The sequence below is a fragment of the Mercenaria mercenaria genome, chromosome 16, assembly GCF_021730395.1.
Source record: "Mercenaria mercenaria strain notata chromosome 16, MADL_Memer_1, whole genome shotgun sequence".
In the NCBI taxonomy this organism is placed as follows: domain Eukaryota; kingdom Metazoa; phylum Mollusca; class Bivalvia; order Venerida; family Veneridae; genus Mercenaria; species Mercenaria mercenaria.
This window is the reverse complement of record NC_069376.1, coordinates 60,685,891-60,701,793: the sequence shown is the minus strand read 5'-3', so window position 1 is coordinate 60,701,793 and position 15,903 is coordinate 60,685,891. Positions and strand designations below refer to the sequence as shown.

At 36.7% G+C, this 15,903-nt stretch overlaps 1 protein-coding gene across 1 annotated transcript in view; it reads right to left on the bottom strand.

Annotated features, from left to right (window-relative positions):
* The window catches only part of LOC123540233 (kinetochore-associated protein 1-like), a 116,974-nt gene that overhangs the window by 66,090 nt on the left and 34,981 nt on the right, over window positions 1-15,903 (bottom strand). Inside the window, exons 17-26 of the mRNA XM_053525976.1 lie at window positions 15,126-15,191; window positions 14,439-14,500; window positions 12,126-12,234; window positions 11,585-11,731; window positions 10,277-10,333; window positions 7,860-7,976; window positions 7,223-7,342; window positions 6,451-6,594; window positions 1,016-1,114; window positions 652-755 (exon numbers count right to left, since the gene is read on the bottom strand). Coding sequence (XP_053381951.1) covers window positions 652-755; window positions 1,016-1,114; window positions 6,451-6,594; window positions 7,223-7,342; window positions 7,860-7,976; window positions 10,277-10,333; window positions 11,585-11,731; window positions 12,126-12,234; window positions 14,439-14,500; window positions 15,126-15,191 — 1,025 coding nt within the window. The remainder of the gene's footprint in view (window positions 1-651; window positions 756-1,015; window positions 1,115-6,450; window positions 6,595-7,222; window positions 7,343-7,859; window positions 7,977-10,276; window positions 10,334-11,584; window positions 11,732-12,125; window positions 12,235-14,438; window positions 14,501-15,125; window positions 15,192-15,903) is intronic.

The window sequence follows — 15,903 nt, the reverse complement described above, 5'->3', positions numbered from 1 at the left end:
ATATGAAATATCAACAGTCACAGTACTAATATACATGTGTCACTCATTTACTTTCCAGAAACTCTTTGGAGACTATACTGTATCACATTTTATAATTACTTAAGTGCTAAAAATGTCAGATGCGAATGAGTCTCATGATTTCTATAATGGTCTGTTATATTACACAATGTTTAATAATCTCTAGACAAAATTTCCCTTCATGTCAAGCTCTGGTGTTGTAAAAAGCATTCCAAGCTATCATCATAATTATGTAGAAAAAAAGTGCCAAAAGAAAGGCATCACTTTAATATCTCATTAATGGACAACTTATTCTGGAAGGTATTCTGGAGTTTGTCTAAATGAAATCCACACTATTTGTGATTTTATCTTGATGGAATATTCACAGTACGTAGTTATGATACAGAGGTAATTGTATTATTAGCTATCTGAATAAACTGAGCCATTCATTGGTGAGATATAAACGTTTTTCTAAATGTTGCACTTCTGTTTGCTCTGCAGAGTATATTAACCCTTATCATGCTGGACACGACTGATTCAATCGGTATCTTTTTGGTAAGTACCCCTTTTAACACTTAATGGATCTGTCCAAATTGAAGGATGGACAAGTCCATTATAGAAATTTAGCAGAGTAAGGGTTAAGTAATTACACACTTGATGTGTTTCAGCTTAAGCCCCATCTGCACAAGTTGTTCCACGCCAGGACTCCAAGGTACAGGTGCCCATTCCATAACCTCCAGCACACCCACAATCTTTTGCTATAAAATGCAAATTAAAAACAATATTTTTTTGTATAGACACATAAGCAGATCTTTTCTAATTACTGTGACACAAGATCAAACTGTCCTCTTACAAAGGGATTGAAATAGCAATTTTACCTTTCCACATTATGTACATTTGTAATTTAATCTCATATGAGATGGTTCAGTAAATTGTTTTCTTTACATAACTTTCAAAAACAAAAACTGCCTAAAGGATAGGTTCAATCTTTTTGATCTTAAACAAAACCAACACTGACCTCTACATCAGTAATACAGTCAATCACAGCCGCTGCCTTGGCTTCCCATGTTACTTCTCCTCTGAAACTTGTAACCTGACCATACCTCTCTAGTAAATCCTTAAAGTAAATTACAAACATAAACATGTATACAGTATCATACTGAATGCACAAATTTGCATAAGGCCGAGTTTCCAGCGGTATTTAAAACCATCAACAGCATTGTTCCACTGTGTGTAAACAGAATTCAGGCTTTTTATCAGCATGCCCATTCACGCACTGCAGTACGTGAATCACGTACAAAATATCAAATGCACGCATAAAAATCACTTGTTGGGGGTACATGCACGCAGAGATTCGGAACTCCAGTTCAGCTGCCAAATCGCTGTTTATTTCATCGCACACTTGCCAATTGTTTGGTATGGTCTAAAACGCAGATCCGGTCCACGAACGTTATAATTTCGTTTCCATCACCGAATTCTCGGCGTAATTGTCAGCTGTATGGAGGGGTTTGGTAAATGTTTTAGTCGGACGTCACACGGGTCGTGTGCAAAAAAAGAATGGATACGAAACGCAAAAAGGCATTTTAGCTTTAAGAAACTCAGCAAAAGGTTAACAGTATTTTATTTTTTCGATATTTAACTGCAATTTTGATACACATTGCATATCTGTAATAGTTTGGGCATTTATTATTGATGGACGAATTTTACCAGTCTTCAGTTGACTGTATGTTATTTCGGACGAATCGTGTTCCGTTCACGAAATTGGGAATACACGAATCTTGCTGAAAACATATTTATATTTAGTATAATATAGGGAGGGGCCTTTTGATTCAGAATTTCCTATCTTAACTTTGGAAAAACATTTTACATTTTCTAAAATTATCTCATCTGTTATACCCCACCGACGAGAGTTCTGTATATATATATAAAAAAAAAACAAAAAAAAAAACAACGTACTATACAAATTTCAGTAGTTAAATAGAAAATTTTCAGATCTGCGATGTAGTGTACCCCCAAATTTTGAAGTGTACCCCTATTCTGCAAAAGCAGGGGGTACATGTACCCTCAACTTTAAAAATGAGTGGGCATGCTGTTTTATGTGCATGTTTCATTTTACAACGTTCAAATCATCTTGTCCTAGCAGCTTTTCCAGCTTTAATCGTAGCCAAGATACAAGGAGCCTCTCCTAGCACTATTTGCCAAGATTCCAGGTCCAACAACTTTACATGGTGCTAAATGCCTATGTTCATATTTAAAGTAGTTCTGCATGTTTGGCTCAATTTTTTTCCTACAATTTAGAATTGGATTAAACCATAACTTTTTAAAACTTCAGAATGTACTTAAAAATTAGGCTGATAAAAAAAATAGTTTTTTGCAGGATTAATTTGAAAAAGTTGGACCCCACAGAAGTTTTCATAATGGGTGTTTACGGGTATGTCACAATTTTGATGCCATTTTCGCAAATAGATATTTTTCTACTCTGTAGATTTTACTGAAACTTTACAAACTAGAGCCGTCACAGGAGAGACGAATTATACCCCCACAATATGGCCTTGTCACAGAACTAAGCAAATGTCAAAGCCGAACTTGCTTGATTTTTGAATTACTGACCTCAAAATCAATAGGGGTCATGATCAACCTCCCTATTAAATTTCATGATCCTCAGCCCAAGTATTCTAAAATTATTTTTCGGAAATGAATCCGTGATCCTATGCCCAAGCGTTCTGAAGTTATTGTCTGAAAGCCGTTTAAATGTTCCGGGTCAATGTGATCTTGACCTGTGACCTACTGACCTCAAAGTCAAACTTGACCTGTATTTCATGATGTTACAACTGTGCACCAAAATCTATTATTCTAGGCCAAAGCGTTCTCAAGTTATCATCCGGAAACTGTTTAATTCTTTAGGGTCATTGTGACCTTGACCTTTACCTACTGACCTCAAAGTTAACTTGACCTGTATTTCATGATGTTACCCCTGTGTACCTGAGTTATGATACTAGGCCAAAGGGTTCTCAAGTTACCATCTGGAAATCGTTTAACTGTTCAGGGTTACTGTGACCTTGACCTTTGACCTACTGACCTCAAAGTCGAACTTGACCTGTGTACAAAAAATTATTTAAATCTGTCAAGCCTTTCACGAGTTATTGTCTGGAAACCATGAAAACCAATGAACCGACAGACAGCCTGACAAGCTCACTCCTACATACCTCCCCAAACTTCGTTTTGTGGGAGTGTAACATATGGGCAATAATGTGGTGAAATGAAAGGTATAGGTCCATGTGCTTGCTTTTAAGACATTTGACCATGGTTCATTTAAGACATTAAGTGATTTAAGAAATGATTGACCAGTGATTCGCAAATTTCAAGCTGATTTTGAGACATTATTTGGAGTTATTTAGGATACATGTCAAACATTTCAATACCATATTTCACCTCTAAAAATATAGTAACGTTGTCGTTTTTTTTAATTCTACTCACAGGTTGCCATTTATGCATAAAATGACTTTCATTTCCATATGCCGAGTCAAGGCTTTTATTGTATGTTATCTGGATAAATTACACTATGCAATTACTTTGTTAATTCAACATGTAGAACTATCTTAACAGCTGTTTTTTGTCTACAGCTTGTACCCAGAATAGCCTGTAACACTTATCTATACAGAAAGTTTAAAAGGGGCAAAACACAATCATTTGAAAAAAACTAGAGAGGGAGGTCCATGCCAGGATACTACATACCAAGTTTTGGTTCAATTCTGATTGGTAGTTTCCGAGATATTTAAGTAAAGATGTTAACGCAGGACACAGGATGACAGACCACCATATTTTACTCACAGCTCAGTCTGAACAATGTCCAGGTGAGCCGAAAGTGGTCTTTGTTGACAGGTGATCTCTCAACACAGGTGAACTAGAAATTGCTTTTGTAAACAAGAGGGCCAAGATGGCCCTAGGCTGCTCACCTGAGAAACACTTTAACAGTGTAAACATGTTTAACCTAGTGATTTCATGAAAACAAATATTTTGGTCAATTTTCATTAAGATTGGACTAAAAATGTGGTCTCTTGAGTCTAAACAAGTATTTTCTTAGATATGACCTAGTGACCTAGTTTTTGACCCCAGATGACCCATTTTCGAATTCGGCCTAGATTTCATTAAAGCAATCATTCTGACCAATATTCATGAAAATCAATTGAAAAATACAGCCTCTATCGCACACAAGTTTTTTTCCTTGATTTGACCTAGTGACCTAGTTTTTGACCCCAGATGACCCATTTTCGAACTCGGCCTAGAATTCATTAAAGTTATCATTTTGACTTAATTTCAGGAAGATCTATTGAAAAATACAGCCTCTATGGCATATACAATTTTTTTCTTTGATTTGACCTAGTGACCTACTTTTTTACCCCAGATGACCCATATTCAAACTTGACCTAGATTTCATCAAGGCAACCATCCTGACCAAAATTCATGAAGATTAATTGAAAAATACAGCCTCTATCGCATACACAAGGTTTTTCCTTGATTTCACCTAGTGACATAGTTTTTGACCCCAGCTGACCCCTTTACGAACTCAGCCTAGATTTCATCAAGGTAATCATTCTGACCAATATTCATGAAGATCAGTTGAAAAGTACAGCCTCTATCGCATACACAAGGTTTTTTCTTAGATTTGACCTAGTGACCTAGTTTTTGATCCCAGCTGACACCTTTTCGAACTCGGCCTACATTTCATCAAGGTAATCATTCTGACCAATATTCATGAAGATCAGTTGAAAAATACAGCCTCTATCGCATACACAAGGTTTTTCTTTGATTTGACCTAGTGACCTAGTTTTTGACCCCAGATGACCCATTTTCAAACTTGGCCTAGATTTCTTCAAGGTAATCATTCTGACCAAGTTTCATGAAGATCAGTTGAAAAATACAGCCTCTATCGCATACACAAGCTAAATGTTGACAGACAGACGACAGACGCCGGACATCAAGCGATCAGAAAAACTCACCTGAGCATTGCTCAGGTGAGCTAAAAAGCATATGTCTCCCCCAATGCAAAGTCCTATAGGCAATAAGTCAATAGGGGTCAGGAGCGAAAGTCAAAGAGACACTGATGGTTGGCTGCAATAGGGATCATCTACTTGGCATGTCCAGTCATCCCGCTAAATTTCAACACTCTTAGCCTAGTGGTTTTCAAGTCACTGTTCAGGCTCCTGTGACCTTGACCTTTGATCAAGTGACCTCAAAATAAATAGGGGTCATCAACTCTGCATGTCTAATCATCCTATTAAGTTTCAACATTCTGGGTCAAGTGGTTCTCAAGTTATTTTCCAGAAATGATTTTACATGACCAGGCCCCTGTGACCTTGACCTTTAATAGACTGACCCCAAAATCAATAGGGGTCATCTACTCTTCATGTTCAATCATCCTATGAAGTTTCAACATTCTGGGTCAAGACGTTCTCAAGTTATTGATCGGAACTGGTTATCAATGTTCAGGCCCCTGTGACCTTGACCTTTAACGGAGTGACCCCAAAAACAATAGGGGTCATTTACTCTGAATGAACAATCATCCTATGAAGTTTCCAACATTCTGGGTCGAGAGGTTTTCAAGTTACTGATTGGAAACAGTTTTCCATGTTCAGGCCCCTGTGACCTTGACCTTTCACAGTGACCCCAATATCGTTAGGGGTCATCTACTCTGCATGACCAATCATCCTATTAAGTTTCAACATTCTGGGTCAAGTGGTTCTCAAGTTACTCTACGGAAATGGTTTTCAATGTTTAGGCCCGTGTGACCTTGACATTTCACGGAGTGACCCCGAAATCTATAGGGGTCATCTACTTTGCATGTACAATCATCCTTTGAAATTTCAACATTCTGGGTGAAGTGGTACTCAAGTTATTGATTGGAAATGGTTTTCAATGTTCAGGCCCCTGTGACCTTGACCTTTGACGGAGTTACCCCAAAATCAATAGGGCTCATCTACTCTTTATGACCAATTATCCTATGAAGTTTTAACATTCTGGGTCAACTGGTTCACTAGTTATTGATCGGAAATGGTTTTCAATGTTCAGGCCCCTGTGACCTTGACCTTTGACGGAGTGACCCAAAAAACAATAGGGGTCCTCTACTCCAGCAGCCCTACAACCCTATGAAGTTTGAAGGTTCTAGGTCAAATGGTTCTCCAGTTATTGCTTGGAAATGAAGTGTGATGTACGGACGGACAGGGCAAAAACAATATGTCTCCCCCAGAGTGGGGGAGACATAATTATCACTACTGCTACACAGGAAGAGGAAATAGTAGCCTTTATTCCGTGGTGGTCTTTAGTCAAGGTTTCACTGCAATTTCATCTGCTAATTTACACCAGTTTTATGCTCTTCTTAGTGTGGTCTTTATATACAAGTTTGACTGTATCTGTCTGTTTGAAAGACAAAACGAACTTAAACTGAAAACATACCTTGATATATTTTGAGAAGATCTGGTCCTGATTTAGTCCATGTTCCTTCATATAAGGTCTTATCTGTCTCTCCAGCGTCTGGCTAATTAAATCAAGGGCAACAACTTTGTCGAGCATCCTAAATGTAATCGTCTCTTTGGTTTCCTGTAAGTTTCAATTTTAATGAACTCTAGGTAATCAAGGTCATCACTATCAATAGAGAATTCTATAGTGATGATAAAAAAAACTACTCTATTTGTCATATTAATAACAGAAGCAGTACTACTGATTTAATTTTTTTTAAAATCATGCAAACTGAAGGAACTATGTCAGCCAAAGAATGCCAAATTTTATTATCAACATGCACACCTTGTGAGCAGAAGTCACAATAACAAATCAGCTGAGCTCTAAGAACCCTATTTTTCATGAAATGAAAATTGTAACCAGTAGGAAAAAAAAGACATTAATTTGAAAAGCAACAAACTTTCAGCTGCAAAATTACTACCTCACAAAAACTAATAATACCTTTAAAAATAGCGAACTTTTAGCTTTGCAAAAATATCTAATTTTGATAACATCTGCCCAATTACCTTCGCCATTAACTACTCTTTATATTAGTTTATACTAATTTATTTTAGCTTGATTGTGATGAAACCTTTAAGTTTATCTGAACCACTCTCGAGTCCGCTTCCTGGAAAAACCAGTTCTGATGTCATTTGAGAGGTCATTGTCGTGACCCTAATGGGGCTCGAACCCCCGACCCCCGTATTGGGTGCTTACAAAAATACCTTACCTTAAGGAACTGAGTAAGAGACAACCTGCACTTGTATTTATGTAGGACATCATCAAGTTGCCTCAGTTTGATAATCAACGTCATCAGAGGTTTCAGTGTCACCTCACTTCGAAGCCGAGTCTGCAATAATTGTACCAATGTTAACTTTGAATCATTTGAGATCAGCATTGTTTCTTTTCTAATACATGTCTTCAATTTCTTGAAAATCTCACTATCCCATTTAGAAAATGTATATTAAAATGACACAGTGAAATCATAAATATTTGTGGTTGACTAATTTGCTTGAATTCTGTAGTTGCAGCTATTTTTAACAACTATAAATTTCCTATTTCTCTCCTCACGAAGTAGCCATTTTGGTCAAAACCACAAAATGAAATGAATTCTCAGTTCTATGTTACTGAAAATGTGTTTTCATAATGAATGCTGATAGGCATAAGCAGGATTGAGAATAAATGAAATCAATAACAATTACAAAACTCACCGTGACTAGCTTTGAATATATCAGATTTGCACCAGCATATCAGTCCAGTATAAGCAAACTGCATCAAATATTCAAGACACCAGACATCCCAAAATGAGAAAAGAAGGATGAAAGACTATAACATAAAATTTACTGAGTTTTTTCAAAAACACAAACCTTGTTAGCATTGTCGTTTGCCATACAGGTGTCATCATCTATCATGACTGCAGAAGCCTCATGTAATCTTGTGTGCATGTACTCTGCAAACTGAATCGCCGTCTTTGGCCAGTTTGCCTGTAACAAATAAAACAAGTGAATGAAGTATTGCCATGCAATACAAAGTCCCCTACTGGAAGGCACCTAATTTTCTCTGAATCTGTCAATGATGTATATTTTCAATATTGTACTACATATACAATATGTTATAACAACACACTTGGATTAAAATGTGCATATATAAAAACCCACAGTTGTTTTCATATTGAATTTTTTTGGCTGATTATAAAAATGTTATCATATAAGTTATTTATAGTAACAACAAAGGGAAATTAATCTTCAAAAAAAAAAAAAAAAAAAAAAAAAAAAAAAAAAAAAAAAAAAAAAAAAAAATCTATATAATATAAGTCCACAAGAAACTCTTTACCAGGTAGAGATAGGTCAAAATACATCTAAAAATTGGATGTAACATGCATGCTGTACCACAGAAAAGTGGTCTCGATTTTTCTCTACCGCCAGTAATAAAAAAGTTACAATAAAATCTATTTATAGTAACAACAAAGGGACGTAATTCTAAAAACAAGGGTGCCTCATGGTGGTGAACATTTGGTCCAAGTTAATCAAAATCCCTCCATGCATGAAGAAGAAATGTTCCGTACAAAGTCATTCTTGAATTTGATCTTTGACCTCTAAGTATGACCTTGACCTTAGACCTAGGGACCTGGTTCTTGCGCAGGACAAGTTGTCTCATCCAGGGGAATATTTGTGCCAACTGATATCTAAATCCTGCTTTGCATGACAAAGTTATAAACCGGACAGGAAAAAAATCCTCTTGACCTTTGATCTCAAAGTGTGACCTTGACCTTTAAGCTAGGGTACTGGGTGTTGCGCATGACACGTTGTCTCATCATGGGAAACATTTATGCCAAGTAATATTGTAATCCCTTGATGGATGACAGAGTTCTGGATCGGACAGGGAAAAAACCTTATTGACCTTTGACCTCCAATTGTGACCTTGACCTTTGAGCTAAGGGTCTGGGCTTTGCGCACGACATGTTGTCTCATCATGGGGAACATTTGTGCCAAGGAATATTAAAATCCCTTCATGGATGGCAGAGTTATGGACGGGACAGGAAAAAAACTCTGTTGACCTTTGACCCCCAATTGTGACCTTGACCTTTGAGCTAGGGGTCCGGGATTTGCGCATGACACATCGCTTATCATGGGGAACACTTGTGCTAAGTGATATTAAAATCCCTTAATGAATGTCAGAGTTATGGACCAGACACGATGTTATGCTATGTTAACATTTGACTGCTAAGTGTGACCTTGACCTTTGAGCTAGGGGTCTGAAAGTTGTGCATGACACATCGTCTTATTATGAGGTACATTTGTGCCAAGTAATATTAAAATCCCTTCATAGATGGCAGAGTTATGGACCGGACAGGAAAAAAGCCTTGTTGACCTTTGACCTCCAATTGTGACCTTGACCTTTAAGCTAGGGGTCCAGGTTTTGCGCATGACACGTCGTCTCCTCATGGGGAACATTTGTGCCAAGTAATATTAAAATCTCTTCATGGATGGGAGAGTTATGGACCGGACAGGAAAAAAGCCCTGTTGACCTTTGACCTCCAATTGTGACCTTGACCTTTGAGTTAGGGGTCCGGGATTTGCGCATGACACATCATCTCATCATGGGGAACATTTGTGCCAAGTAATACTAAAATCCCTTCAAGGATGGGAGAGTTGTGGACTGGACAGGAAAAAAGCCCTGTTGACCTTTGACCTCCAATTGTGACCTTGACCTTTGAGCTAGGGGTCCGGGTTTTGCGCATGACACGTCGTCTCATCATGGGGAACATTTGTGCCAAGTAATAAAATCCCTTCATGGATGACAGAGTTATGGACCGGACACGAAATTGCAGATGGACGGACGGATGGACGGACGGACGGAATGACGGAAAAGTGCATTCCTATAGTCACCGAAACTGGTTTTCAACTAGTAGGGGACTAATAAGTGGTCCACTGGTTAAGATGGCACAAAATGTGTATTCACAATTATTAATACCTGTTTGCCATTCATAAACAATGCCAGTAAAACGATGTTATTCTGTCTTTAAACTGATATATTTCATACAGGATTTAATGTGGTTTATATGCTGCTGTCAGATTTGTACATAAATATTCCTAGATTTTTTACCTGTACAATCATGTCATTGAGTTAGAGTGGTATCGGGTATTTCAGAACATGAGACTACGTGTATTTACGAAAAATTATTTTAATCGCTTTTATCACCTACCACTTTCGCCTCCCAAAATTTTGAGTGGGCACAAAAATATATAACCAGGGCCCTTTCGTTGAAAACAGATTTACAAACCTTATCCATTGTCTCCATATTCTTTGTTTTATCAATAACCAAGTCCACAAGATCTACCTACAAATAGAGTTAGATTATTAGTTTTTACGCTGCTGAATCTTTTACCTATTTAGGTCTGACAGAAAATCTTCCACATATCGAGAACATGCAATACTGAGAAGCACTGACTAACAGTATTTAGTATCAACTTCTGGCAAAGTAATAACAAACGTACAAACAAGAGCACTGCCTTGCGGGTGCTGACGCTCATCTGATTTTTTTTGTATAATAGAAATATTGTCCTACCCATGATTTTCTAAGTCTAAAAAGGGCCATCATTCTTGCAAAAAGCAGGATAGAGTTATGTTTCTTGATGTACAGTGTCCACTTATGATGGTGAAAAACTGTTGCAAGTTTTAAAGCAATAGCTTTGATAGTTTATGAGAAAAGTATACTTAAACATAATACTCAACCAAGAAAATGATTTTCTAAGTCCAAAAGGGGCAATAATTATTGCAAAAAGCAGGATGGAGTTATGTTGCTTGCTGTACAGGGTCAGCTTATGATGGTGAACAAGTGTTGCAAGTTTCAAAGCAATAGCTTTGATAGTTTAAGAGAAAAAGTTCACCTAAACATAAAACTTAACCAAGAAATCTGATATTTTCTAAGTCCAAAAGGGGCCATAAATCTTGCAAAAAGCAGGATGGAGTTATGTTTCTTGATGTACAGGGTCAGCTTATGATGGTGAACAAGTGTTGCAAGTTTTAAAGCAAAAGCTTTGATAGTTTAGGATAAAAGCTGACCTAAACATAAAACTTAACCAAGAAAACTGATTTTCTAAGTCCAAAAGGGGCAATAATTCTTGCAAAAAGCAAGATGGAGTTATGTTTCTTGATGTACATGGTCTGCTTATGATGGTAAATAAGTATTCCAAGTTTCAAAGCAATAGCTTTGATAGTTTAGGAGAAAAGTTGACCTAAACATAAAACTTAACCAAGAAATCTGATATTTTCTAAGTACAAAAGGGGCCATAAATCTTGCAAAAAGCAAGATGGAGTTATGTTTCTTGCTATACAGGGTCAGCTTATGATGGTGAAAAAGTATTCCAAGTTTCAAAGCAATAGCTTTGATAGTTTAGGAGAAAAGCTGACCTAAACATAAAACTTAACCAGGCAACGCCGATGCCGACGCCGACAACAGCTCAAGTGATGACAATAACTCATCATTTTTTTTCAAAAAATCAGATGAGCTAAAAAGAAAACTTGACAAAGTATAAAAAGGTATTCTGCATTTAACAGTATTAGGAATTACACAACAGTACAAACTAACCAGGGCTTCTGGTATTTCTCTGACAACACATGGAATAAGTCCAGTACTGATGTAGCCTAGCAGATTGCTGGGTGGGGTTTGGTGTGGTATGGTAGACAGTATCTTCTGTATCAGATCTCGACTCAACACGTCACTCTTCCAGCTCGACTGTCAAAACGAAATGGTGAAATATAGTGTTACAAGATCAGTTGAATCATGTGTTAAACATGCTGAGATATATTTCTTTGAATATATACTTTACTAAAAATAAGTAAAAAATATAATGAGTATTACCCACTTCTTATATGAATATTTTCATACATTTAAAGAAGTGCATTAAAAATACAGCCTAACCATACAATTATTTTCCCAGGAGGGCCGTATTCCACCCTGTGAACAAAACATATTGCATAAAAATTGGTATTTCAAAAAAGATCTCAACAGATTATGTACACATACCTAAAGACATAGTGATGTAAATAATCGGCTACATGCAATAAAAAGTTTCTCTCATCTACTTTTACAATTCAATATTGAGAATTAACATAATTATGTAACAAACCTGATGTCTAGTCCAGATGATAAACCCTGTATCAAAATGACCTCTGTCCAGCCATCTCAAAGATTCCTGGAGCAAATCAGCACGCTTAAACTGTTCCCACTTCTCACCACTAGAAAACAAGAGCTGTCAGTGGACAGCGTGCTCAACTATTCTCAGTGCTTGATAGTATAATATAAGCTATGAGAAAAACTTTAACATTACAATAAGCATATTCTAAGTCGAAAAGGGGCCATAATTCAGTCAAAATGCTTGATAGAGTTGCCTCCTCCTTTTTACAGACTGGGGTCATGATGGTAAACAAGTATGCAAAATATGAAAGCAAAATCTCAATGGACTTTGAAAATATTTGGGGTGGTACACAAACTTTAACATTACAATAAGCATATTCTAAGTCGAAAAGGGGCCATAATTCAGTCAAAATGCTTGATAGAGTTGCCTCCTCCTTTTTACAGACTGGGGTCATGATGGTAAACAAGTATGCAAAATATCAAAGCAATATCTCAATGGACTTTGAAACAATTTGGGGTGGTACGCAAACTTTAACATTACAATAAGCATATTCTAAGTCGAAAAGGGGCCATAATTCAGTCAAAATACTTGATAGAGTTGCCTCCTCCTTTTTACAGCCTGGGGTCATGATGGTAAACAAGTATGCAAAATATGAAAACAATATCTCAATGGACTTTGAAAATATTTGGGGTGGTACGCAAACTTTTAACATTTGCTAAAGCCGACGCCGGGGCGAGTAGGATAACTCCTCTATTCTTCGAATAGTCAAGCTAAAAATAATCCTGGTTATATTGCAAATGAAAATCCAGTAATTATAGCACTTTTTTCATAATACATTTGTAAAAACTCAGTTTTGATATAATGATGGTCAGTAAAATAATAAATGTTACTATGTTACTTGTGTATGTTGGTATTTTTTTTTACAAATAACTATCACCAGTATCAGCTTTTCGTCATAAACAAGTACCTCTGACTGTTTTAATTGATTACAACACTTACAATTTATGTTATCTTTAATAAACATATAAGCAATAAAAGCTGAATTACTCTTCTATAACAAGGAGCTGCATTCAATAAATGCTTGATGCCCCCAGTGGCATCCTTGTCGATACAAAGGAACCTAAGTCCAAAACGAGGTCAAGGTCAAACTGAGGTCAAGTGATGTCTGAAGATGAGGAATGGTCACAGGTTACATCTGTATTAGTATCAATTCATTCTTGTAAGCGGTATTGATGCTAGACGAAATGGTCCCTTTTGGTTAACCAAGAGATGGCCCATATAAAGCAACCTAAGTCCAAAATGAGGTCAAGGTCAAACTGAGGTCTGGTGATGTTTGAAGATGAGGAATGGTCACAGGTTACATCTGCATTAGTGTGTGTGTGTGTTCGGGTTTAACGTCTTTTTCAACAATTTTTCAGTCATATAAACGACGGTGTCTACTTGTAGCAGTGAGCACAATGCTCAACTTTATAGTGCTGCCTCACTGGAATATCACGCCGTAGACACGTGGCATGATACCCCACCCAGACACATTATACTGACACCGGGCTGACCAGTCCTATCACTATCCTCTTAATGCTGAGCGCCAAGCGAGGAAGCTACTAGTACCATTTTTTTCGTCTTTGGTATGACATCTGCATTAGTATCAAGTCATTCTAGTAAGGGGTATTGATGCTAGACGAAACGGTCCCATTTGGTTAACCTCGAACAAATGGACGGACAGGACAATCACTATATGCCTCCCGCATCAGTAGATGCCGGGGGCATAAAAACAAATCAAGTTACATCTAAATATATGTGAAAAATCATGATATTTTACTTAACGTCACTGGAGAAAAACTGAAAAGTTATGTCACAGAAATTGATCTCAAAATGTTTGCAGCAACTAATGCATTTTTTTTTTTCAATAAAACTCCTTCATATCACAATGAATAAGTAAGGAGGGAAACAGTGTTTATCATGTTTGTATTTTTACACTTCTGTGTTTCGCCATTTGTTTCTTTATCAAATAATGGATAATTCACTGCCCTTTAGATCAACCCGACGTTTGAAAACTATGAAGGTTGTGCAGAAAATGCAACTACCAATACAGTTATTTGATATATTTAAGAGATTCAATGAACTTTTACTCACAATATGACAATCTGTCAGAATAGCCCCAAAATGCCGATTTGGCCAAAATCGCATTTAGACACAAAATCTCACAGTTTGTCAATATTGCAACAAATTTATGAAGTAACCTAGATACAATGAAATTTGATTAAACTTTCTTTACACCCTTTATTACTTTGACAGAATGCTTACCTAAATGATTCTTCTCCATATGCCAGTTTAAAGGTTGTAAGTCTATGCTGAATCTCCAGCAACTGCAAAATAATATACTATTTTGTATAACTTATACAGAAACATGTCTATAGACTAAACTTTAAGGAATCATTTGATTGACAGTTAAATTACCTAGGACTGTCATCGATAGAAACGATATTGATGTATCAACGATATTTTTTGTCGACTGATTATCGATTCCCATTTTCAAAAATCGATATTTTACAGAGAGAACAAAACTATCCAGATAAACACTCAGACCCTCAAAAACAATTAAGTTCACAAAGCTGGAAATTTAGATAAATGTAAAAGAGAAGTGAAGGCAAAATAAAAATGAAAGATTTAATTATTTTTTATTTATTTCTTTTATTTCATAGATACAAATACAACACAATCAAACAGTAATATGAAAAGTAGGCAATAAAACTAAAAATAGCATTTACAGGAAGGTATATAGTATGCATATGAACAAATAGGTTGTTAATCTAACTTAATAATCGATGTATCGTCGATATTTGTCTTCTGATATATCGGTATCGTCGATATGCCAAAGACCCAATCAATGACCCAAAATGTTTTTAATGCTAGTACAAAATTAATGTCTCAGTTGAAACTGGAACCTAATATCCACACTAGTATATACATGTACTGCTAAACATAGATTACCTTGCTGAATAGTGCCCTCTGTTTCTCTCTGACTGCTGGGTCTTTGCTTGCTAAAGCCTTGACCAGCTACAAGAGAAAATCAAATCAAAACTTATATGTAAATCAGGTGTTCAGGTTGGGTTATTGTCTATAACTGAAATGTTAAGTATTATTAATAAATATTAATTAACTGTGATCTGCAATTTATAAAACTTCATTCAACAGATAAAACACACTGCCGGCATCCTGGTTTAATGGGCATTGTAAGAAAGTTATAGAAAAATATCAAAATTGAGCAGGGACCTCTGTGACTTCAAACTGCTTGCTGACCACCTATGTCAGTGTGAGCTCCGCTTAGCTTGGTACTTAGGAAAGCTATCCAGCCAGCTTTCAGAAGGTCAGTTTTTACTTGTGCCAGCCTATCCATTCCTGAAACAATACCTAAAGCACCTTGGGCACCTCTACCATTAAAATCTATGTCGCCATATGACCTAAGTTGTGTTGGTGTGACTTAAAGCCCTGGCAATAAACAAACAACCCTGAAGACAATCAAGTTGTGACATTTTTCTTTCCTTCTGGTGATATTACAAACTAAGCCTTAATATCAAAATATAACCCATGTTTAAAGAGATAACAATATAAGTTTGAATTACATTCATGTGAGTTTGTTGGGTTTAACGTCACATGCACCTCTTGCACAGGCACCTGGTTAGAACCACTGACCTCACCCAAGCCAGGCTTCCTCGCATGAAGAATTTAACACCCTGATCTGGGCTCAAACACTAATTGGTGGCAGGTG